This window comes from Manacus candei, unplaced genomic scaffold, assembly GCF_025592945.1.
Source record: "Manacus candei isolate 608988 ecotype Guabito, Panama unplaced genomic scaffold, ASM2559294v1 h1tg000023l, whole genome shotgun sequence".
Classification (NCBI taxonomy): Eukaryota; Metazoa; Chordata; class Aves; order Passeriformes; family Pipridae; genus Manacus; species Manacus candei.
In genome coordinates this window covers 16,597,399-16,623,978 of record NW_026138071.1, presented here as the reverse complement: position 1 = coordinate 16,623,978, position 26,580 = coordinate 16,597,399, and the positions used below count along the sequence as shown (strand labels likewise).

At 36.3% G+C, this 26,580-nt stretch overlaps 1 protein-coding gene across 1 annotated transcript; it reads right to left on the bottom strand.

Moving 5' to 3' along the window:
- Positions 1-140: 140 nt before the first annotated feature.
- On the bottom strand, positions 141-24,116 carry DNAJC10 (DnaJ heat shock protein family (Hsp40) member C10). Its single transcript, XM_051787682.1, has 23 exons — positions 23,679-24,116; positions 23,048-23,407; positions 21,139-21,304; positions 19,347-19,397; positions 17,877-17,959; positions 17,556-17,687; positions 16,587-16,680; positions 16,297-16,374; positions 15,016-15,059; positions 14,507-14,644; positions 13,299-13,388; positions 12,529-12,639; positions 11,640-11,754; positions 9,786-9,913; positions 9,403-9,519; positions 8,515-8,616; positions 7,327-7,482; positions 6,342-6,475; positions 4,801-4,854; positions 4,264-4,411; positions 3,712-3,831; positions 2,627-2,743; positions 141-2,074 (listed from the first exon to the last, which is right to left on the bottom strand). The coding sequence occupies exons 2-23, from the start codon at positions 23,246-23,248 to the stop codon at positions 2,063-2,065; spliced, it is 2,391 nt and encodes a 796-aa protein (XP_051643642.1). The 5' UTR covers positions 23,249-23,407; positions 23,679-24,116; the 3' UTR covers positions 141-2,062.
- Positions 24,117-26,580: the final 2,464 nt, after the last annotated feature.

The window sequence follows — 26,580 nt, the reverse complement described above, 5'->3', positions numbered from 1 at the left end:
AAAACTTGGAAAATCTTAGAAACTTACATCACCTACAGCTTTTTTCTGTTCTGAAGATCATTTTCCCCCATACACATCCATTTGGGCTCTAGCTTAGAAATTTAAAATTCTGGATGCAAAGAGAATATCATGATGCAGAATTAAATCTTAAAAATGAATTTTATTGATATTTAAACTAAATCCTCTTACCCACAGTCTAAATGAATTTTGAAACCAGTTGCCAAGACAAAGTAAGTCAGAGTAGAGAATATTTTGATGTGGGCAGCAGTGTTGTCTTCTCGTAGTATTAACCTATATTGCTTCAGATGACTGACTGAGAAGGAAGTGATACAGTAACTGTTTATGAAGAACTGAAGTATGACTAAAGCCATAGCAAAAACAGAAAGGTCTGAAGTTACCGGCATCTTATGGAGGAGACTGTTCTACTAGTCTGTTCCAGTAAGCAGTAATAAGAGAGAAACTGAGTATAAACAGGCATAAAGAAGAAACTGTACAAATGTCTGCACTAGGTTATTTTTAGAAGATTTTTAACAATAGAATCCTAGAGTATGTAACCATGACCTCATTCTCCAGCATTACAGTACAGCATGGGAACTGCAATTACAGAGACACGCAAAAACTGACCAAAACAGAATTTGTATTAGAATTGTAATTTTTGACTGTGATTGAGTTTGAAGTTTGATTTGGATGGGGGATGGTGTACTTTATTAAAAATAGATGCATTATGTTCTCTTCTTTCTCAGAATAATGTGCTGCAAACCCACAAATCAGTAGAGGCAACTCTGACCATCGGGGAAGAAACATTTCAATGTCCCAAAGTTATCTGAACCTCTTCCTTTCTTGCTGCCTTCTTTATGAAAAAAATTACTTGTAGATAACAATGTATTTACAAATTTGTAATACTCATACTAAGCTGACTAGTCATGCCAGATCTAAATATATCGAGAGCAGGGAGAGAAGTTCATCTGACAAGTTCTCAGCAGCATTTTATTGAACACATGAAACAGTTGTTTGCAGACATTTTGCCATCTTCTGTAATTTTTCTTGTCTATTGAGAAGCTATGAAAAATATTACTCTTTAGAGTGGGAATTCTATTAAAAACTAGGAGGAGATACTGCAATATACATTGTTCATTATTAAAGAAGGCACTTGCTATCCTGCTTGCCTAAAGGTTATATAAAAAACAAACAAACCACCTAAAACATATCTCCAGAGAAAGGGACAGTGGTAATGCCAAGAGGTTAACTATGTCCACAGAATACATTCATATTTAAATATCTAAAAAGACAATAATAAAAGTTATGACCTAATGACTTAACCAGATGCTTCAATGGCATAACTTAATCTTTGAAAGTCAATGAAACACAGAGTTTGAATTACTTTATTTTTTTTTCTTACTTAAAAAAAGAAAAAACACAACCCCAAAAACAAACCAAACAACTGAAGAAGCTCTTCAAAGTTCTGTTCATCCAGGCAGCACCACCAGTGCTGCAGAGTAATCCACGCAAGGGCAAGAGCAATTTAATTCAATAAACATCCTGCTACCATTTCTTGATTTTATTTCTTAACAATTGACTAGACAATACTGCAACCCCAAAGCAGAATAATTATCAGGTACAATTGTTTGTCTTTCAAATAGACAACCCCTCATTATGTTTCTGCATTGCAGAGTGGTTTGAGTGCATATTCAGCCACAGGCTGAGTGCCACATTCAAAAAGCATTTGAAAAGAGACAGAAAAAAATATAAGGAACTAGTAAATGGGTAGGCAAAAGTAATAGAGTTCACATTGCTGGTCAACTCTGGTGTTTGGCCAGGAAGAAGGTAGCTGGTATATCAGAAGAGGGACATGCAGAAACATTGAATGCCTCCACCAAAACCAAAATGCTTTAATCTCCCCACAGTTTAACAGAATTCATACAGTCACATATGCCTGTGAACTCAAACTTGTTTTCATCTCTCCTGTCCTGTCAGGAAAGTAACCATCCTTATATTTTCCTTGTGGTGTCTTCTATATTCACAGCTTCAGAATATCTTGAATCATATCTAACTTCGGTACCACTTAGAGTTCATCCTAGTGACAAGAAAATAAACAGTGGAGTTTCTCTCAACGTACGAATAAAAATAATTTTCTCCTGTGATTTTAAACTTTTCTGTAGTACCAATTTTTCAACTGGACAAATGTTTCTTAAATAGAATTCAGGCTACTTAATAGCTGTGTGTTAATATCTTCTGAGTTAAAATGTCAATCCCAATATTGCAATGATCAGCCTCTGTAATTTGGTGTCTGCTTACTAAATCTAGTCCAAGGATTACACTTGAAGATACAGTGCAGCTCAACCATCTGTCTCTAAGGTAGCTGTGCCATGGACATGTCCATGTCCCATAAAGTCCTGCCACAACTGATGTTGCAACTGCAGTGTTCTCTGTTACATCTGTAGACATCAAGAACTGAGTTTGAATGAATAACAGTAACCAAAAACAAGACTGGAAGTAAAATGTACCTGGTACTATTTGAAGATACAGCATTTAATACTACAGATAAAGAACCAATACTAACATCATTTTAAGCAGTTATTCTTTACAGCAAGTCTTTTGCAAGAGGCCCCACAGTAAGTGTTCTTACCTTATTTCTAGATTTTTTTCTTTTTCCTTTATTTTGCATTGCTTCTAATTTTTCATTCAAAATGTCAGCAATACCTTTTGCATCTCTGCTGTCTATATATTCCCCAAGAACATTTTTCTTAAAAAAAAAAAAAACAGAGCATGGGTAATATATACCACAATTTTACACTGAATAGAAATCTGTGTACTTTCAGAGAAAATTCAAGAGCAATGCAGGGCAGAATACAATGGCTTTGGTAGGCTGATTTATGATTCATGGATATATTTTTGTCTCTGTTTAAACACTGCTAATTGTCTTTACTGTAAGAACCACTCTTAGCTCCTAATTTTCAAAACTACACAAATTTTGTCTTGATCCTTAAAGGAACCTGAAATAGTTACAATTTGCTCACCTATTCAGCTAAGTACTTAAGGTAGACAGCTATTACCAAGTCTGCCACTTTTTTGAGACTTATAAAGCCTCTACTCTTTATTACAGAAAATCTTATTGAATTTGGTGGGATTGTGTGAGGAGGGATTTCTAGAATTTCCCATAAAATATTCAGTGAAAAAAACAGTAAAGTATAATTAAGAGAATTGCCTTAACTATCAGAAATCATCGAATACTGAAATCATTGAATACTTTCTCTTTAGCATTAATAAGTTTAAAAAGGTGGCTATAATATTCTTGAAATTTAATATATTTTTAAGCTTAAAATACATTATTTAAGTCAGAATTACTCCTTTAATATAATCAGATTTCTCCTTAACCAAAATTATATTTTTCCTTAGCCAAAATGAAGTTGTCCACATTTCATTTAGAGAGAGACTGCCTGCTTTTGGGTAGCTGGTGATAGAATTGGTAAAGGTTGAAAAACATTTTGTCACCTAAGACCCCTGCAAAATCAAACCCTTGTCTGTTTAAGCCCACATCTTAGTTACTGTTTTACTAATTTGCAGTTAAGTATTACAAAACTGATTATTACTGTTTCTCCAAAATATATAAATAATGTACTTTAATATGTTACAGAAATATTCTCTTCAGTTTTAATGTGAAATGAAATACATCTACTAACAGTACCTGCTCAGCAACAGGTGACACTTTACCTTTGTTCCTTGGTAGGGGTAAAACTTAACAGTAGGATAGGCTCTGATATCAGCAGTTTGACAGGTCTGACCATATGCCTGACAGTCTACTTTCCCAGCTTTTACTTTTCCTTTAACGGCCTAAAAAGAAATGCTTATTAGAAACAAACTTCAAGTTTCCACCGGTGAGTGTAAGTAAATAACTGGAATAAGCCAGCAATAAAAGTAAACAACTAAACTGCAGCTAAAAGTAAACAAAAAACCTGTTTCTCAAATCTTTTAAATATTTCAGCATAGTTGCTTGCTTGCTTCCCAGACTGTTAACCTCGTATCAGGAGTCTCTATGTGTTCAGCAGAGCACTCCAGTTCAGGGCAAAGCACAAAAGCACATCACAGCTCCAAAGGTCACCCCATCATAAGTTGAAATCTGTCTCAAGAGAGGGTCTGTGTGTCTGAGAAAGAGGCTCATTGCAGTGCTGTAGTTTTTGGATGACTGCTGAGAAATAAAGTGCTGATAAATAACGTTTTAACCTTTACAAGTATAACAATCTGCTAATACAGTTAAAAACCTACCCTTGCAAGGATCTCAAATTCAGGAGCAAAATTTTGGCAAGGTCCACACCAAGGAGCATAAAAATCAATGACCCAGTGATCTTTCCCATTCAGAACTTTTTCTGTGAAACTCTGAGGAGTGAGGTCTACAGACACTTGTGGTAAATATCTGTGGAAAGGAGGAATAACAGTCATAATACATTCAATACTTTAAACAATATCCAAATTCCATTTAAGAAAAGATTCTGAAATTAAGAATATTAGTAGTCTGGAAACCCCTACTTCACACTTTGTACTATAAGAGAATCACCTTTTTAAAAGTGGTAGACAAAATAATAATATGGTCTTCAGGAAATGGGTAGACAGCAAGGAGTATGCTATTTCTGCACATTTTAAAAAAGTAAGATAAAAGATGTAGGAACTTTAACATCTTAAATTAAGCAATACATATACCTAAGTGTTTCTAATTCTTGATTCACATAGTATTTAAATATTTATTTCTCCTAGCAAGCAAAGTATATAAGCAGCTCATGAACAAAGTTTAATGCAGTAACTTACCCCAATGCCCAGCCTCTCAGTGAATAGGAATCTCTGTGCCATCCATTGTAGCTACTGTATTAAAGAGAAAACTATTACAGTAGTTTGAATTATATTGGAAAAAAACCAACCTCATTCTGAAGAGTGAAGATAAACAAATAAAGAATGTAAGTGCATATGTTTTAGGATATATTTCTACCTTGCTTTGAAATCTGAATGAATGAAAGTCTTGTAAATACAATTCAAAGCTACAGAATGAAGGACTAGATGATCAAGAGAAGAAAGACAAGAAAATTCTATGTCAAGGAAGCACATAACCTTTGATAGCTAGAAGTATTTAGGATTAATGATCCTTGGTAATACTCCAGATTAAACTGCAAGCTCTAAGAAACATGAGAACTAAATCAGAATAGTGTAATATTTTCATGTTATGTTCATTCATTACAATAAAACAATTATATACATATATATATTTCCCTTAATTTAACATTAGAAAAGCCAGACAAACAATGACTTTCCAGGCATTGCTTAGTTTTGAAATTTCAGTCTCAGGTTAGAAAAAAAAGATTAGTTCAGGATGCATATCCACTGATATCATTGATATCAGTGAAAGATATCATATCCACTGCTATGATCCACAACTTCTTAGCAAAGTATTTGTCAACAGTTGCCTGGTCAAAATTTGATTTGATAGTTCTTGGTGATCTCTGTCTCAAGACACAAATTTCCCTATCTTTGCAGAAAATAGCTGGCTCATGATTAGAAATTTGGCACTTAACAGTCATATTCACCAACGTAATTGTTTTAAACAAGAAAAAAAATTTTTCTTTCAAGAGAAATTTTTTCTAGAAGAACTAAATAAAAGCAAGCAGTGCAATGCTGAAAGCTACTGAAGTCTGCTATTGCATACTACGATGAAGAGGCATTACAATTTACTATCTGCCAGCATTTAATAGAAGTTCCAATCTGTGAAATAATGAAGCAACACATCTGCTCTTTCAGATGGTTATCTGTCTTTAAAATATGTATGTGCTTCCTGAAATCCCTGGATCTTCAAACTGTACTGTGAAATGGAGGGACAGGCTGTTTGTTTGTGGACAGATTTTATTTCCATTAGAATTTTTTTTGTTAATTAATAATATTTCCACACTAATGACAGAGATGAATGGATGACTACATGCAATGGACAATTTTTGCAACGGTGCTAACAGATTGTTGACAGGGAGGATGAGTAGACAGCTACATCACTGTTCTCTAAAGATAAAGCTGCAATCAATTACGCCTAGTGGTATTTTTATATTATATGATTTAAATCATCTACTTTAACAGGCAAATTAGGCAATTAATAAAGAACATGAAATATAAATTAAGATTCCAGTGTCACTTCAAATTACTGAAATGGCAAAATAAAATGACAGTAGTTTGAAGTAACAAAACCAATGGCATCCAGTACAGTAATATCATAACAGCCTATTTTAATAGTTGTGATGATTTTAATACACAACAGTATTTGTCTTGTTCCACATCATGTAATGTTTCCCAAATGGAAGCAATGTACTTACTAATATTGATGAGCTGTGTTTGATTTTTGAGGAAAGAGTCTTATTTCAGGATATCCCCGAACACTTTCTTGGTGACAGAAAGAATAATATTTTTGACAATCCACACTGCCTACACTGATTAATCCATTTAACATCTGAAAAAGAAAGAAGAAAACCTACAGTCAAATATGTTAATCAATACTACTACAATTTCAGTAATTCTTCAGAATTTCAGTCTTAATCACTTGTTTCCAAAGCTCTATTTTTTTTCCAAAAAGTTTCTAGTTCAAATTCCTGGAAACACCAGGTTGTCAGTAAAGTAATATTACTTTTTCAAATGAGAGAACACTGTAATGACCTTGCAAAAGAGAAACACCCTCCCCAGTCCCAAAAATTCCATATTTGAAGTACATGTAATTCACCTAACTGATAATCAGCTTTGAAGTGTATGGGATTTAACATTCATTTATTTTCAGGGAAGAAAACAAGATCTCGGAAAAAAAAATCTTCCTAATATAGGAAGTAATTAAATTGGGCATGATTGAATTCCTTTAATCTGAAATTCAAGTCAGAGGTTTCACCAAGGTCTCAGTGCTTCCTTCCTCATGATCATAAAGAACACTGGGAACAAAGTGGCAAATTATTTCCACCAATTCTTACCTAATTTATTATAAGTCTTTCTGTCGTATTTTGTTTTAAACAAATGCAGATCTGTTGCCTATATAAAGCACTAAGCACCAAGTAAAGCTAGTTATTCTATAAATTTTCTTAGATATTGGAAAATACACTTGTAACCCACAGGAAAAACTGGATTATAGTATCTGTGTATTGAATCTTTTAAAAAACCAAATAAAAACGTTGTATTTGAAACAATATAAAACTGTTTTGTCTGCAATATAAATCTCTAGATTTTCTCAGCTGACAGTTCTTAAGAAACCAGTTGCATCATCTCAGTAGTTCCCCAGAAGAGGAAACAAAAGCAGAAAAATATTTGAATGTCATTTACCCTGGCCATTTTTTTCCATTCTGGCATTAAAGCCTGACAAGGTCCACACCACGGAGCGTAGAAGTCCACCATCCAGATCTCCTCTCGTTTTCTTCTCTGAACTAATTCAACAAATGTCTCTGGTGTTAGGGAGACAACCGATGGATTCCTAAGATCCTAAATAAAGATAGCTTATGGACATACGCTGTGCAACAATAAGTTATCCCATATCTAGGCCCACCATGTACAAACAGACTGCACCAAATTCTGAGAATGTGAAATTTGCTTGCTACTGTGTTAGGGAAGTCTCCACACCACTGAAAAGCATGGAAGTGTTGAAAGTCATCCCTTCAGCCTACAAATCATATGCCTGATTTGTTAAGAAAAGCTATCAAAAAATACATCCAGGCTCCAAAAGGGAGGTTTTCTGCCTTTTCTCAATAAAAAGAGGTAAAAGGGAAGAAATTCAGCTTACATGGCAAGAACAGGCATTATGAAACTTAGCCATGCTATTTAGGCTGGAATGCAGAAGAATACCTAGGGCACACTATGGGCCTCTGAATATCAACTGTAAAAGACTAATCTCCACCTGTTTCTGCATGTGTTTCTTGCACCTGCTTTTTCTATCTGGGGAGAACGGTCTCTTCAAAGAGTGGAAAATAGCCCGTGGATATAGCAGTGAAGAGAACCTGAGTGCTGGAGCAAAGCTGGGTGCCACAACTCCAACAGCAACAATGACCAGTACCAGTGATTTGCAGTTCTGTGGGTTAAGAAAGTTCAAGGACAGCTAAGAAATGCATAGAGCAGCAAGCAAACTGACAAAAATGTGAACCTCATCCTATGTCAAGGTGTGTATGTGAAGCATTTTCACCTTAAAAATATGAAGTGCTGTAATATTAATTCCTCTACCCTCCCTGTGAGATGGAAATCATTACTCTTACTTTGCAGATTGGAAGAGATCTTAATTTATTTGCTAATGATCTCAAAGAAATTACTTGACAGAGTAGGGGAATGAGTCCATTAGGTGTCAAGTCCCTGACTGACAGTTGCTGGGTCACTTTTCTTGCCCAATGTTTTTTCACCCTTTATCTTCCTAGTCTAAGTAATTAAAAAAAAAAAAAAAAGAAATCTTAGAATCTTCCAACTAAAGAACATATTTTTTTGGATGAGCTGCGTACAGGACTGCAACAAGCATTATAATTCACATACCTCTATAAACTCCAAGATCTGCTCAGCAGAGTGATGTCCTTCATATTCGTGAACATCAGACTGGTTGAACACAACCGTTGTTGGATAAGCTCGAATGTTATGCTAACAAAACACACAATAAGAAATTGCACAGAATGATTAGCTTTCTGGTACTCACCTCTAACTGTCATTGCTATTGGTGGCTCATCCATTCAGCTCATCTATTCTGTTTGTACAGTGCTCAGACTTACACGCAGGTGGGAATCTGACACCATTAAAATCAGTCAGAGAAGATGCCAGTTGTATTCAGAGATGGCATAGTGTGTTCTCAATTTAAAAACCAGCCAGTAATTCTTTTGCTGTGCTCCACAAATACAAGAATTAATCCATGGGCCCTCTAAGCCTTAAGTTTAAAGCTATTCCCAGTCCTCACAGGTGGAAATGTTTGTACTGTATGAATAACTATTTTTTACTATTGAACACAGACACCTCCATGATTTGAATTCTGATTTAGATGTGTGTGAACACATCTAAATAAAACCTGAAAAAGCTTGTCCTTTTTTGCTCATTTTCCATGTGTTTTAAGACATTAAAAAAAACTCCACAGGAATTAGTAAATTCTAACACTTCTAGAGTCTTCCAGTAACACTATGAAATCAGAACAAAATGTGACCTGTATTTTGTGTTAATATATTTTCTGTAGTGGTTACATAGTTTGCTCCTTTGAAAAGGATTATGATAAGAGTGCCTGTTTAGTTTACTACCCTTTAAGAAAGTGACATTAAAGGACAAGCATTGTCCTTCATAAGTCCTTGATAAGGACTGCCCTTATCCCTCTACCCCCAGCTACAAGAAAATAATATTCTTTAAAAGGATTATATTTCTTTACTTTTAGTTCCTGCAGCTTACCATATTGCAAAGCCCTTCATGGACAGTACAGTCTAGTGTTCCAAATTTAAGCTGACCATAAAGATGTTTTGATGCTTTTCTCAGCTCTGGTAACAAAGCTCGACAAGGAGGACACCACTAGAAAACAAAATGCAAGTAAGTTCAATTGCTTTCCCTGCAGCTGGCTCTCAGGAGAATGTTTAAGATTAATAATATGCTACTTTGACAACAGACTCCACTAAATACAAAGCTCAGTCTAGGAACTAGTGCTGCCAAGGAATGAGGAATTAGAATACCGTCTCATGATCCTGAAGGAGTATCCTTCTAAGATACTCCTTAGTACCTCTTTACATAGATACAGAACAGATTTTAGAAGAAGAAAAATGTAGATATTAAATATTTACCGGTGCAAAGAAATCCACAAGCCATGGTTCCTTATCTTTTCCAGGAAAATTCTGAGGTCCCAGAGTGATGACATGGGAGTTCACACTTTCTTTGGCAAATGCAACAATGTCATATAATATCTTCTTTCCTTCAAAGAACAATGTAGAAAGGGAATTTTATTTTTTCCTATGAGAAATATCATTAGAAAACTCTGTGAAAGCAACAGGAGTCTTTCAGTTCCCTTGTCTGATCTTTAAACATGGCTTGCTTAAATAAATTTAACAGGTACTGACTTGCTTTTTCTCAGGAAGATAAGGTTAAACTGTCCAAACCTACACAGGCAAGGCATACTGTAGGTGATAGTTGATATTTAGCTAAATATTAAACTGGATAGTTACCCAATATTAGCCAAATAAATGTTTTCTCCAAGACAAAACATGTCTTGGATAAAACAAAATGACTGAATTTTGTGGCTGTGTTACTGTCTTACTATCGCTGGAATTAAAAAGTTACTATTCTAGATACACTTGACTTGGCAAAGGGATTGACACAGTAAAAACTTCAAGCAAAATAAGTAATATTGATAAATCACAGCTATTTAGGTGTAACTGAAGTTCCTGCTCACACAGCTCCAATGGGCAACGATCAAGTGTCTTCATACCCTTTGTATACATAGTTGTCAGCAGAAATGAGTTTGTCTTGAACTGAGAATAAGAACTTCAGGGTGATCAAATCTTAAGTCACTGCACAATGACTTTATAAGACTTATTACTCATAATAAGTAATTTTAAACTGTTGAAGCCCTTCAACATAGCTTATAAGAAAGCGTGATCCTTTTGAGTATTACTTTGTCACAAATACTAGAGTGAGATGATTATTGGTAAATGTTCTACATGCCATCTATTTTGTAAACAATAAACAAAACCATTCAGAAAAAAAGGGTGTACTATAGTCCAATGCACTTCTCTTACACTGTAATCTATACCATTATAGAAATGCTGTATGGATATGAACCTTTCTTGGCTTCCCTGCAGGAGTGGAAATTGCAAAAAGTATATAAAGCTTTTCCTGGCAGCAATCATTAGATGTATGGAATCATCTCTTGCCCTTAGGTAAATCTAATATCTCCTAAGTAGTAAAAAACTTTTTTTCCTTTCTTGTTCATTACAGTATTGAGGTTCTGACTTAATTCTACCAAGCTGTTTCTGATACTTCAGAGGCTGAAAAATGAGAACTTCATCTTATGTTACTGCCTTGTGCCACATTCTGGATGAATTACTGCAAACTACAGTTTTGCTTCTGGCTCCCTTCTTCTTCGGCCAGCATTTTTGAATCCTTTCAGCATTAAACTTTTCCTGAAAGGAAACTGCTGTGTTGAAAATGAAAGTAAGTGGTAAAAGTCTCAGTTTTCTTTTGGACAGAAGTTAACAAAGCACAGAATTAGTTCTACTGCAGCGATACATGAAAACAAATCCAAGTTTCTGAAGTTGGCTGCACTGTGTAACTAGCATGTTAAGCCTCTATGAAGGGTGTGCCTTACAGCATTCTTTGGCTATCCTACCCAAAGCAGGAGCTGTCTTGATCAGCTTCTGAGATTTCATTTGTAGGTAATTATGTAAATGATGTTGAAACAGACATCATAATAAGGACTAAATACATCTCTTGGCATCTGATAACTGCTTACCCAGGAAAAATAGAAAAAAGAAAACCAAAGGAAATTGTAAGTTTGTGCAAGGCTACATTACAGTCAGAGCAAAACCAGCAAATATTAAAGCTACAAAACTGTTCTTTGGGAAAAAGAATGCAGTTTGCCAAAGATACTGTCATCCCAAAGGGATTATGTAATGATTTAAAATTGCGAAAGTTTCCCCTACCATGATGAATTTCATAATCTCCAGTTCCTTTTCCTTTGAAGACTGCTAAACAAGGCTGATAGACATACAGTTTGTTGCAGATGGTTGGTGAAGAAAGGCAGTCAAACTTGCCAACCTGTTTAACAGACAGTGCCATTTTAATTAAAGTAGCCTAATTTATATACATTAACATATCTTGAAAGGCAGTAAGAGTTAGGAAAAAAGGTAAAAATATGGAAAAGTAGTAGCCTTTTTATAAACAACAGAGGTCTTAAGACAAGCTAGGATGTTCAAGGAAAACTACTTAGCACAACTATATTAGGTTGCTTGCTAATTTTTAATTTAAAGGCCACAATGGGGGAATAAAAACTTAATTCCCTTTACCCCTCCAAATAAAATAGCAAGGAAGCAGAAAGACATCTAAAATAAATGTGACATTAGAATTCTTCTATTCAAAGCAACAATTTTTTTAAAATACATATCTTCTAGAATACTACAAGCCCTAGTCCTTTAGTATGAAGTTTGAATTTGGTTTCTTTTTAAGAAAATGTTCAACATGATCACAGGGTTTTCTGAATAATTAAAAAATATACATACATACATACATAAATTTGATGTTGAAGTGTTAACTTGGAATTGTTAATTGAATGGGATCTGCAGCAACATTTCCCATTAGAGAGCAGATTTAAAAGACAATCTTTCCTAATTACTTTTAAATATTCAAGCTGCATGGGAAACTTAATTGCTTGCTTTAAATAAAAAACTTTATTACAGAGCTACCATATTATACTGCATCTCTTTCACTACCAGAGGTGGCAGGTGGTAGCAACTGCTAATAACAGTAAAAACCATACTGACTTGTTCTCAGGATGTAAATGGAATTTAACATTAAACGAGTGAGCAGTCTTACCTGGATATGTTCATCTTTAAGTAAAAATTTAAGTTTCTTAAATTCCTGTACATTTGATTCACCCTCCCCAAACTGGAAGAAAATCAGCCACCGGTGATGAGCCAGACGGTCCTTTAAACCAAGGGGAAAAAAACAAACAAGAAAAACACAAGACAAAAAAAATTAATCCCAATTATACCAACCTGTAAAATTCTTCTGTGTTTTATAAAGGCAAATGCCCAGTTATTCATCTAATCTCCGTGTGACCTCCTAAATAAATTCTTTCATGTACTCCTTCCACTAAACTTCCTTTTACTGTATCACAATCAGGAAAGAGGAAAAAATCTAAGAACAAGCTGGCTACAAGCTACCCTCTATACTTTTTGTTTCCATGTGCATTTCCTATTGTAAAGTATGCTGCGAACAAAATACATTTAAAACAAAATTCTCTACAATGTAGTAAATTTAAAAAATAACCAGGAAAGTTACAGTTGCAGAGTGAGTTGCAATAGCAATTTCTGTGGTTTTTATTTTCCTATGAAATTTCCCCCCCTTACTTTCATTGTCTTGCTAAACAACAAAAATAAATGTATGTTAAATAATTTTGGGTACAGAGAAAAAGAAGTAATTTTCAGTTAAATACTAGGTTGTTGTGTCAACAGGTTTTGAAAACTGTAAAAAATAATAATAAAATATATAAGCGATATATATATATATGATATATTTTTATACTAATATATAATTTTATACTATTTATACTATGAAATCTTAACACACTTTTAAAAAATTACCTCTAATGATGCTGCAGAAATAATTTCAAAGTCTGGTAGATGCTGCATTACCTCCTGATATATTTCTCTGGCATCCAAGGAGTTAAGAAACTAGGACAGAAAGTTAACTGTCTTTATTACAAGGAATTACAAGCATCAACCTAATTGTTGATGATCAGTACTAAAAGTGTCAGGGAAATTATTCTGATTTTTTCCTTTCCATCAACTGGAGCATGCAGTTAATAATATGCTATTTGACCAATTTCTTTTCCATACAAATAACTTCACAAACATCACTCTCAGAATACTGCTTTTTAGCTCATTTGCCTACAATATTAAACTCAAAAAATTGTATTTTTTCAAGACAAGGACTAAAAGTCTGAAATTCAAATTTCACGCCAAACCCAACAGTGAAGTTTATAAAATTTCCAGTCTGGTTTTACAGCTCTCCTTAACTGCAATGTACAGATATTTAAGTTTCTGTAATTTCTAAAATTTCGGAAGTAATATGAATCAGTAAGTCAGAGTTGGTAAGTTACAAGGTTCAAAGTAGGTAGGTTACAATTTCCTCCTTTGAAAGAAATAGATAACAGTAGTGACAACAAAGGAACAACCGTGCCTCAAACAGAAATGTCTCCCATCAATTAAGAACGTTAAAACTACCATACAAATGTAGGAGGAGGTTGTAATATTAAAATAGAGCTGAGCAGAAAAATCTGTACTGACAGACACTGTAGGAGTACTTTTATCACACATGTCAGATAACAAATTTTTGCTAATATTCAATCTAAACCTTCACTGGCAGAACTTGATGACATTTCCTCTTGTCCTATGACTTTTTACTTGGCAGAAGCTATCCTTTTTACCACGATAGCTGGGTAACAGCTTTAGAAATAGCTCTTGGGCCTGTCACACAGCACACCCTACCCCTTGATTCCCACAGCTGCTCAGGGAGGCTCCTGAGGAGGTGGCTTGGCAGAGCTACAGGCTGCTGCTACTGCAGTGTACTCCTGTGCCCTCTCCCAGCACACCAGCAAACTGGAGACCACCTCCAGGATCACTGCCTGAGAAGACAGGAGGGATATAAACTCACAGCAGAGCAAACAAGCTTAGAAGAAATAAGAAAAAAATATCTTTTCAGTTGTATATAATCAGTGTGAAAATGATTTAGACATTCCTTTAACATGGTTATCACTTTATCTAAATACAGAATGAAAAACAACTCATACCAAAACACCTCCTTTCTCTTTGTTATTTATGGTGGCTCCAGGTGGAAAGTATGCAGTAGTACTAGATGAGACATCTAAATTATCACAAAGCTCACCCTGGGTGCCACAGTCCATCCAGCCTACATTAACAAGACCTTCCTGTAATTAAGAAAAAAACAACACAAACCAAAAACAAGTGCAAAACCAAAGCAAAGTATTTTTTAATTTCAGGTTCAGAAATGCTCTTGAAAATCCCAGCACAGGCAATTATATACAACATTTAGAAAATGGAAGAAAACCACACTGTAATTCATTAGTTATACTCATTCATATTTTATAAAATTCTTAAAAAAATTTAATGTTATTTCAATAGCTACTAAGTCAAAGTATTTTACTTTTCTAGAAGTTAATGGGTGAAATCTTGGTTCCACTACACTCAGTGAGAGTTTTAGCTACAATTTGACACTTTCACTTCTGTTATTTTGTTTTAAATATAACAGGTAATGCTTTCAAAGTGAAACACTGCTTACCAACATGCCAGCTAGCTTAAGGCATGTTTGGTAACTCAAGCAATCTGTAAAATAAAAACAATTTAGTTACAAACATAAAACTTTGCCTTATTAATGTAATAAACCTACTCCTGCTTAGAATTACCCCTTTCCTCTCTCCAAATGTGACCATTTGTAAAGGCATGCTTCCTAGCTGTTCATCCAGTATTTCAGTGACTTGGAGTTGTAACACCTAGTAATGAGCACTTAATGACTGTCTACGCTAAATTAGAAAAAAACATGAATAATGTTCTCTTGCTTCAACATAGAATTCTCATTTTAAAAATGTTACTATTTTATTTGCTATATTGAGACTGACCTTTAAAATTTGTTAATCAGTGTTTATAAAAAATAAATCCAAGAGGTATCTACACACTGTCTTGGAATGATATTTCAATAGAAATATCCATTTTCTGTGATACAAATAATCGCCCACTATAATAAATACATCATGTGCTTTAATTACCCATTCAGACTGAACAGTTACCTTTGGATGCAGATTTTTTTTGAAATAAGAAGATGCATCTCCTTAACTGAACCACGGCTGAAAAATTATTAACAAGAAGGCTGCAACTTGAAATCAAGCTATTTACAAACGTAAATCCAAGACTGCAGCTCTGGTTATTCAGTTCACAGAACAAAGGTCTCTTCATATGGCTGAGAAATCTTTGTTTGTGAAAGGTGTAGTGCATTTACTTAGCACTACCAGCTAACCAAGGAAATGTTCTCATATACTTTATACTGATCCCAAAAAAGCCAGTGACAAATGGCTACAAAAAATATTGTGAATCTAAACTCTGCCATGAAACCAGTGGTAAGAGCCAGTTACTATGTCCAAACCTAACTTAAGTGAAATTATTCAGCTAAATTTTGAATACTGGTGATTTAAAGGGGAGATACATCCTTTCTTCTACTCAGCTATCATGACAAGCTGGCATGTACCTATGCAATATCTGTCACTTGAGCTTCAGCTGGAAACTGAAGGTAGAAGTTTTTACTGCCACTTCCCTTCCTGATGGGTTACACTTGAGTGCTGCTTTAATGACTCACGGGACATTACAGAAGCACAGTAGCATAATTTTTCTATTAATGTCCCTTTTGTCAAAGTGCCTCTAAAACGGAACTTAAATGACCCACAGTCCAAACACTGTGGTCACCTAAGATGTTTTACCTTTTTTTTTGGAAGCAAAAGGTATTATGCCACTGTCAATAAAAGTACTTCTTTTTCTGTCACCTTATTTGAAAAGTATTTATTATACCTACCCCCACGTTCAGCACAGAAGGTGATCAGCCAACCAACGCCAGAAGCAAATGAAGTTTCGATAGCATTAACAAAATTTCCTAAGAGTGAAACAATTTGCATGAGTTTGTGACTAGTTAAATGTGACTAGGAAACAAGGTTTATATTAGCAAATTACATAAACTGTTTTTAAACTCAAAAATAAGACTTAGCAACAGTTAAAAGATTCAGTCTTATACATAAATTCTGCCATATTTGGTACTGTAGAAGTAATTTCAAGAACAGCCCCCCAAGCAAAATCCATGAACATTACCTGCCCATAACTCACTGACTGTGCTCGTAACATACTGCATGGCAAAGTTCTTCAAGCTCTCTTTTGACCTGTCTCCATAATATTTCACTGGTTGCTATAGAAGACAAAGAGTACAGCTTATAAAATTAAGAAAAAAAGAAAATGAAAAAAAAAAAATTCCCAAACCTACTGTGTTTTTATAACTGTATTTATGCAACTGTAGGACCACTCCCCCCCATCTTCTCTAACCTCTAACTGTTCTCTCCCTTCCATATTGGAATGTTTGGAATTTAACCTTAATTTGAATTTTGTAATGTGATTTCTTTCCAAATGCAGCCACATAAGGATAATTTAGCCTTAAAAACACCAACTCCCAATGACTGTATTTCTATTTAAATAAAACTTGCTTGCATCACTCCACTTAGCGTTTAACCTCTCAAAACTTCTCGTTGTCAAAATGTACCCATCTATTCAAGTGCAGTTTGTACACCAGCCCAGCACCACTACTTAACAAGCAGCTGTAAAGAGCAACATAGATAATGCAGGTAGCATGGAGGAAACCTCAGGGAAGGAATTTCCAAGTTTCTTTAGGCATATGGTCATATTCTTTAGTCTCAAAACCACAGACTATGCTTCATATTTGAAAAGTCCATTACAACACTATAAGAGAAACTGTTCAAGGAGACTTGTTGCTTTGCTATAGCACTGCTGCTCACACTAGCTTCCTGAATCAGAAGTGAGATGTTTCACACAAAAATGACTCAGAAAAACCATTCTAAAACTATACTATCACTTATTTTATTATATATATATTATATAAATTATATATATTAATAAGTATATATTTTAAAGTTCGCTTTAAAAGTTAAATTTATTAGAGGAAGTGACATTAAAAGGAAGTTCTTTATATAAATCTCTATGACTGAACAAGTATTAAAGAAATACTGTTCCAGATTTCATTCTAAAAACGCTTGAAATTTTATCACTCACCATTCCAGTTTTGAAAACATACAGGCTGGGGTAACTGTTAATCCCTTTAATTCGACAAAGCATTCTGTTATCTCCACAGTTGACAGCTCCAATCCGTATTACTCCATCCATCTCCTTAGCAAATTCTCTCCACTGGAAAGAAAAAAAAAAGTAAAAATAGAGGCTATTTTCCTATCAAGATATAATGAAAATCGAGCACATGTTTTACTTCTGGCATTCTGAACTGTTGTCTTTGGTTTCAGATTCAGTGTAAATATCCACTTCATTAAGTTTTTGCTACTAAAACCAATGAATTTTCAGAGTTAATTTACTTGTACATACCGTAGGTGCTAAATCATGGCAGTGGGAGCATCGAGGAGAATAAAAATTCACAAACCATAGTTCTCCTGAGTTAACAGCAGCATCTAGATGGAGAGAAGAAAATTATAGGTAAGACATGCCCATCCACAATATAGTTATATCTAGACTGTACATTTTTACTATATTGTATTCCCCAAAAGCTGTACTAAGTATTTAAATGTCAGGCACAGTAACAGTAACACAGATGAGATAAAGATTGTATCTCACTTGCACATACTGTTGTAGGCAGGTGCACAAAAGTCACATTTGAGAAGCTATCAGCACCCTGACTTTCAGCATCTGTTCTATTAATTAAGAAAAAAAGTGCTCTCCGCAGATTAATCTAGATGAAATGTGTGATAGTTCAAGTCTGGTTACAAAATACAAGTTCTAGAAGATTTTTACCCACTGAAACTTTCCATTTCCTTATATCACTTTATGTATTTAGTGGGTTCCACCTGGCAATCTTTCTATGTAGAATTCGTGTCTAATATGCAAAAATCCAATTTAAAAATCCAAGTTAATATGATTACTAGAAAAGTCAAGGGAAACATAATTAAATACTCTTTCTTATGAAAGAAAACAACAGCAACAAAATATATACCCAGAGAGGTTATCAGCTTGAATTACACAGCTTTCAACCTTTCCAATTTTGGACATAATTTTTATAGTGGATTTTCTAATTTGTATTTGCCTATATTAAACTAACCTCACAAAAAAGACAACGAAGCAATGTACAGGCTCTGCAAATTAACCAAAGCAAAACCAGGTTCCCAGGAAGAGCATCATGAGGGTCTGCTAATAGAAGAATTTACAAAACTAGTTCAACATGTAGATCCAGTCTATACAAAGGAAACTGTATTCAAAATGCAGATGAAAAATCACATAAAAATCGAATATTTTTTCTCTCTAGTCTCTCTTATTTATAAACAACTTAGCTTTAATTTTAAAAGAAAAAAAAAAGGATGATATTCTCACTGAAAGTCTTATCTTTCCACACTTTGTTTTACTTAGCTGTGTTTTCTGTATTTGGTATCCCCTTCTGGTTTTGAACCTCTTGTGCAGCCTCTTGGGCAAGGCACAAGTGACTGGATTTCGCAGAAAAAAATGACAGAAAAGTTCTATCAAGTGCATTTTTATACAAGAGAAATAGCAATGGTAAATTAGGAGAAACAAAATTTTAATTAAAATTATGTCCTTTTACAGATCTCACAAAGTATCTTTCAAACTTAACCTAAATTGTTTATCGATACTTATCTAGTTGCCAACTAGCATTTATCAGGAAGCACTGAGGGAGTTTTTTTTTTTTTGTTTTCTCATGTGAAGATGACTTTCTGACAGGTTTTTGTATAGATATGTAATAGAAGCCTACAGATACACAGCTCAACATATAAAAATTGTTACTCTGGGTTGCCATGTTGTCAAGCAGACAGCCATTTATTTAAAACTTACCAAATTCTCCTCTATCCAATGTTATAATTTCAGGATCATCATCATAAATACCTGTTAAAAAACCACAACAACTGCTTTTTATTTTTCCATCTCTAAAACAAAGAAACAAATTGTCATCTTATTCACAAGACAGAAAACAGAAGACACTAGATTTAAGTTGAAATACTAAGCTGACAAAGATAGTTTTTACAAAAATGCTATATTTGTGTAGTAATACGTAACCTTAGTTTAACCTCTTGGTAACTCCTGCATTCTCATGCTACAAAAGCAACTATCAGAACAGAACAGAACAGTTCTTTTGGTATTTTAGCAGACCAACCACTGAGCAAGCAGAGAATTATAACTACCGCTGTTACAGCAAGAGTATTAGAAATAACATCAACCAGCTGTCAGATTAAAATTCAAGAAGCTTCAGCTCTCATTGGGAGGTTTATGCAGTGTCCAGAAGCCTTCACATTTTCTCTCAGCCTCTGGTTATTTAAACGTTTAGATCACAAAGGTGTTTCAGCCACAAGCTTTTCCTCTGACAGAATGGATAAATGCAGTGGAATGAAGTGGACAAAATAAAAGCAAGGAAGGCAAAGCTAACCAGTCCCACCTAGGGCATCACTACAAAACACTACTACTTCAACTACACAAGAAGGGCAGCACAAAGTTACCAAAAATACTATTACACCATATTATATTATGCTACTATGGTGACAGATCTTTTACAGTACCTAACATGGTGAGATGTCATTTCACCTGAGGTATACAAGGATTAAATAGAAATAAATAATGAGAGAAATGAATTTCTACAAGTGACAAGGTACTTTTTACTATCCATTTATATCTCCTGTAATATAATACATATACTCACCCATATATATATATATAAAGTATATATATAAATCTATATTTTAATATATACACAGACATATAAAATATAAAAATAGGCGCTCTCCAAAAGACTGGTTAATAGACATTTAAGTATATTGTTTTTTAATCAAGCAGTGCAACTTAAAGCAGATAAAATTTCTTAAATCTGTTTATCTGAAGAACTTTCAGGATAACTTCCATATTTTTTTGTGATAGCTGCAACATTGGTTTATTCAATTTCAATTTTCACAGACATGAATTTCTTAGAGATTGGGACATACTAAATCGAACTATACCAGAAAAAATTATTGCCAAGGTGGAGTTTCCTTTCAGCTCTTTATTTGATCTCAATCAAACCATGTTCCTCAGCTTCCTGTTTTAGATTACTTGTGTTACAGAAGCTCTGAGAACTGTTTATTGCAGCCTTTCCCTACGACTACCTAAAATTTTTTGAGACAAACATTAAATAACTTGTCTCAAGATCATTTTAGGTATGATTCTGGTTTGTTTTTTTTTCATTTTCTGCTACCTCTTTACTGATCTCTAATTGTGTAACTTCATATAAAATAGGCTGGACAGTGCAAAAATCTCCTCTCAAAGTCCACTTGAAGAATACTTTATCTAAACAAAAAAGGTCCTTCTGCATTAAAAAGAATCCTGATGAAATTTAAGTGAAAAAAAATCTTTGCACTTTAAAAAAAATAAACGAGAAGTTAGATAACCTATAAAAAGGTAAGCAGCAAGAACAAAAGGCTAGGTAAGTAGATTATTACATTTTTGAGTAGCCATTAACAGGGTAAATAAAATATTGGGTCAGCAGAGAGAAAATGAAAGCTACAGAACAGACAGAAATCTGGAGAGGATACATCAGAAACACATAACAAGATCTGATATTACATTCACTGGTGACTGTTTTACATACATCATAACTTACCAAAATCATAGCGATAAAAGTGCCAGCTTTCATAACGACCTCCTTGCTGCTGATCTTCAAGACCCTTCTCTCCATATTTATCATACTTCTTCCGTAGATCTTCATCTTTAAGTACTTCATATGCTCTATTTATTTTCAAAAAATTTTCATGTGCATTTGGATCATTCTATGTAAAGAAAACTATAATTAGTAATTAATTAATAAACCGTGTAATGCTGAGAAAATAAACTTTGGGAATCCGACTTATATCCCTACTAATGATGTCAGTTGTGATAGAAGCAGACATTGCACAGCGATCTCCAAATAAACTACAGTAAAGTTTTCTTTTCCTGAAGACAGATGTGTTCTCGCCTTATTTCTTCATCCTCACTGAACTACCAACTGAAATACAAAGTGAACTGGAAGGAGGCTGTAACATTCTCCAGTGATCCCTCTTCTTTCAACTCTCTCTCTACAATGGAAGAAAAAAGTACTCAAGAATGAAGACTTACCATTTGCTCTATAATCTTTCCCACTCCCCCAGAATCCCCACTCATCCAGTTCAAAATCTCTGCTATAAAGACAGATTCATCACTTCTGGTCTTACAGTGTAGACAGATGCCCCTTTTTTTTATTTAAAAAACGTTCTAGCTCTAGGTAGCTTTGGAATTAGAATGATGAAAAATCTGCAGACATATTTTGAACCCAAGTTTGGGTTCTGTGCCGGTGCAGTGTAACAGTGGTGTGCAAAATCTGCCACACTCTCCCACTCTTTCAACTTCTGCTTACATGTTTCATTCACAAGACACTTTTCTTTAAGATACATGGGAAATTAATTACCATTATGGAATTTGTCTAATAGCTTCCTCTTCTATATATCATCTCTAATAATAACCTGTTGAAAAATCTTTAGGAGTATCTGCATACTTGGAAACTACAGAATCTGACACAAAATGTCATTATTTTGAAGGTATCAAGGTAAGGAAAACAAAATTTGCAGTTAATAGGTCCAAGTTGGCATTTCTAACTTTGTAGACATTTGCCTTTCTCTTCAAGCTCTGCTAGAGGCTCCAACATAGACTATGAAGGCAGGCCCTGAGCTTATATGGAATACTGCTGTCTTTTAGGGCTCCATGCAGGTACAGTTGTACATATAAAGATCTAAACCCTCATGTTCCTGTGAATTTCTGCTTATTTCAAGTCATTTTGAGGAAAAGGTGATGTTGTTTAGGTTTAAAAGTGATTTCTTTGCATTTCAGAAATATGGTAGCACAGACTGAGCCGTTTGAAGTCCTCTCTCTCTAGTCTACAGCTCTTTATAACCTCCATCATTACGCCTTGTCAGTCCCAAAATTTCTGTTTTGTCCTATCTGATACTTGGAGACTGATGTCTCAGAACAGGCTGTTGTTATTTGCTATTTAGATGAGACTGGATGGTAGGGAAACAGTAAGTTTCCCTAAGCTAAATGGAAAGAGAAACTCATCATTACCAACAAGGTAATACAGTACACATGTAAGTTTTCCTCTATTTACAAAAACAGAATAGAGAATTAAAGAATCTTGACTCTCTTTACTACAGCAGTTTAATACAACCCAAATTCAACACAACCGTGTATGACAAGTCTATCCCTTTTTGTAAATTTTCTCTGCAGAAAATTTGAGTTGAACAATGTTATCAAGAGATTACATTACTTCACAATAACAGAGAAACCTTTTAGATAACAGCGCTTTTTGTTTAAACATTAAGATCACAGAATAAATCACAGCATATTCTGAGTTGGAAGGGACCCACAAGGATTACTGAGTCCAATTCTTAAGTGAATGGCCCATACAGAGATCAAACCCACAACCTTGGCATTATTAGCACCAGGCTCTAACCAACTGAGCTCCATTAACTCTACAACTTTGACTTGATAAAGATGTAACTTACCTGATTTTTATCAGGGTGCAACTTTAATGCCAGCTTTTTGAATGCTTGTCGTATTTCTCTACTACTTGCTTCTTTGGACACTCCAAGTAAACTATAGTAGTCCTGATCAGTGCACACAAGAACTATTACACATACTAAAACCAGCAATAAAGATCTTTTGAAATATCTAATATAATCTCCTTTGGATGCTAAGAACTCCATTATGATCCCTTTGGAAATTTTACACGTTCTGATTCGAGCAGGCTTTGGGAAGAGGCTCCAGTAAATCTGCCAATGTTCAGAGATACAGGTGTATTTACAGCAGAGCTCTTCAAAATGCTGGTTGCTCTACTTCATGTCATAACTTGCAAAAGTTACAACCTATAAGAAGAGGAAAGAAAAAATAATCAAATAATACTTATTCAATAAATACAGGTCAGTAACGAGCCTCACTACCAGCTTGTGCAGACTGCACGTGAACATTGTTGACGGCTAATTACCTTCTTTCTGAGAACCACACAAGTGACAAACCATCTCTTCATTGTGAATGAGGTAATCACGCGAAGCTTCACTCAATTACAGTAATTGCCACTCACCTGTATCACATTAAAAAAGGCGGGTTTAGCAGGGCTCACTTTCCCTTCCAACTCACCTTCAGTAGTGCGGAGGAGCATTTCTTCTGCAGGGGCCGGGTGGCTCCGAGCCCGCCGAGGGGCGGGGGCTGCTCGCCAAGGAGACAGCGGACGCCCCTGCAGAGAAAGCCGGGTGGGCGCCGGAGGTCGGAGCACTCGCGACGGGACCCGCCGACGCCGGAGGTACCGGGGCCCTGGGCGGCCGGGCCGTGCGGGAGGGAGGCACCGGGGCGGGAGGGAGGCACCGGAGCCGGGCCGGGGCTGCCGCCGCGCTCTGCCCTCCCCGCGGGCGCGGTGCGATGCCGGGCCAGCCCTGGGGAGTGATGCGGCGCCGCCGGGGCTGCGGGAGCCGGCGGTGGGAGCGGGCCGGGCGCGGAGCAGGATGGGATGGCAGCGCGGTCCCCCCGGCGCCGGCGGAAGGGCGGCGGGATCCGGCTCCGGGCCGGAGGCGGGCGGGGCGGCTCCGGGGGTGACGTGGCCGCCGCGCCCGCTTCGGGCCGGGGGCCCGGCCCCTCCCGGCCGCTCCCTGCGGGGCGCCCCGGGCCTGAGCCCGCCCCCGGCCCGCCCCTGCCGCAGCCGCGCCGCCCTCGGCGGCCGTGTCTGCTGTGGGCACAGCGTCCCCGGGGACCAGCGCCGGTGGAGGGGTCCGGGAACAGAGAGGTGCCGGTGGTGGAGTTGAGGAGAGCCCGCCCCAGGCTCTCGTCCAGTCCGTGCCCTGAGCCCAGACCGCACCCGAAGGTGCCTCACGAGTCCCTACAGCGAAGGGGCCCACGTCCCCACGGGATTCCCCGCAGCTCGAGGAGCTGCCTCGGCCCCGGCAGGGCCGGGGTGGGGAGAGGCTCCCTCGGGGGGGCCAGGGCCTGGTGGTCTCCTCTGCAGGCCCACTTGCCTTGCCCGGCACAGGTCCACAGAGGCAGAAATGTCCGCAAACAAACAGGCCTAAGGCACTGCCAGAGACTTCTCGGTGAAGGCAGAGGGCGGCGGACCAAGGACACACAAAGAGTAACTGGGGATACTGGATCCCTGCTGGAAGGCATTGTGTGCTTGGCCTCTCTGGGATCAGGCTGACAGCCCGGTCCAGACGAGGGTTATGAAGGGACTGAGCAGTGACTGGAGGTTGGGGAGGACTTCTTTTACAAGTTCAGATAGGGTTGAGAGCTATTAAGCTCTCAATAACCAGTTGTTGCTGTTTATGGAGGCAAAACGCACATGATTTTATAACCAGGGCCCGGAAAGCAGGTTCTCAAATACATATATATTGTAAGAAGTCTTTGCAAGAATTTTTTGTTTCGAAGATAATTCTGAATTATATTGCAATTTTTATAATCCAGAATTTCTTGCAGTTTACCCCTCTGTGCACTTCCTTTGTTTGAGATTATGTGAAAAAGTCTTATGGTTCACTCTCTGAATTTGCTCTCATTTACGTAGGTGGAACCTATCGTGAGTTCTAGTTGCTACTGCTTCAGACGGTGTTAAACTGATGTAGAAGTACCTAAGGCTCATTGTTGGAACGGAATTGACTCCTTTCGTGTTTGCTTCTTGGTCTCAGCTACCTTAATAAATGTTTCCATTGTGAAATATTTGGGGGAAAAAAAACCTATTTAGTCAACAAACACAAAACTGTATTCAAGTGTAGTGTACCAGAGAAATTAGTTTATAATTTTCATGTTATTACAAACTTGCAGAAACCAAAAAATCTGTCGAACTAATGGTGAAAAACATATGTGCTGAAACAGATTTACTTCCTAATGATTATGTGACAAAGTAGGTTAGTGGATGGTAGCTTTGTTTCTAATCTTCAATTTTCAGAATTTAAATGAGACTGCGTATAGAAGGACTGACTTTTTGTTGCAACATTTGTTTCTCTATGTGCATATTCAGTGACTTGGAGTCTTTCAGATGGGGTGGAGATATTATCTTGCAAGTTCATTTAGCGCATGATGATACAAAAAGTCTCTCAGGGGTATTAAGAAAAGAATGCATGCTAAAACATATGAAATATGTCAGTCTGAAGTTAGTTTAGTGTAACTAACTGCCAAATGTGTCTTCCTTTTTTCCTATGCTTCACTTAGAGGAATATAAATAACTGGTAGGTAGGTGAAATCAGTTCTCCCTCTGAGCTCGCAGTGAACTATATATCGTGAAACGGGTAAAAGCTCTCCTATTGAGCTAGAGGAATACAAGAATAGGCATTTCACTCATGATTAAAACTTTAATAGTAAGTTTAACTTAATTTAAATTAATGTTATATTTTTGAAAACAGTGCATGCCTGAAAATGTTCACTCAAATATTTGCTTTAATTCCTAGTGGTAGTGAATTCCATGAGTCATTCTGCTGTTCTTTTTGTCAGTGGCTTTGAATGCCTAATTAAAGGAGGTGGTGAGCAGATACTTTTGTATAGTCTTAAGGATTCTGATCATTTTAGCAGCTACCTATCTTAGTTTTATCATATTATTGCATTTTTTTTCAAGTTGATATTCTGATAATAATCAATAAAATGTTCAATAAAATGCTTCAGGTTTTTTTTGTTTCTTTGTTGTTGTGGGGTTTTATTGGCAACTTCTGTTTTTTCTCAAATTACATGTGTTCATATCTAGATGGGAAAATAGGGTTACCTCTCTTTGTACACTGTACTGGTCGTATATAAAGAATTGTGCTGTGACACAGCTGCATTTCACCAATTAAAGAATATCTGTGAAAGTTTTGGTTTTCTTCCCTGCTCATTGATGTGGGCTTGTGTCAGGTCAAGAGGAGCCAGGTGAGAGGCTTCAAAGGTTTGTGAAATTCTGAGCTGCAAAGTGCTGAACAAAAGCCTGGAAAGAACCAGGAAAAGCTGCTGTAGTTTAAAGTGTGCAACGTGCCCTAAAACTGGAGCCTTTGGTTTATGTGAAGGGTGCAATGACTCGTGTCCCTAATGGCTT

Coding starts and splice junctions, on each gene's coding strand:
- DNAJC10 (XM_051787682.1), bottom strand. CDS start 23,248: ATGGAGTTCTTAGCATCCAAAGGAGATTATATTAGATATTTCAAAAGA. Junction 8,617..9,402: donor ATGAAGGGCTTTGCAATATG/GTAAGCTGCAGG, acceptor GTGTTTTGTTAG/CATAACATTCGAGCTTATCC. Junction 6,476..7,326: donor AATGGAAAAAAATGGCCAGG/GTAAATGACATT, acceptor TTTCTTTTTCAG/ATGTTAAATGGATTAATCAG.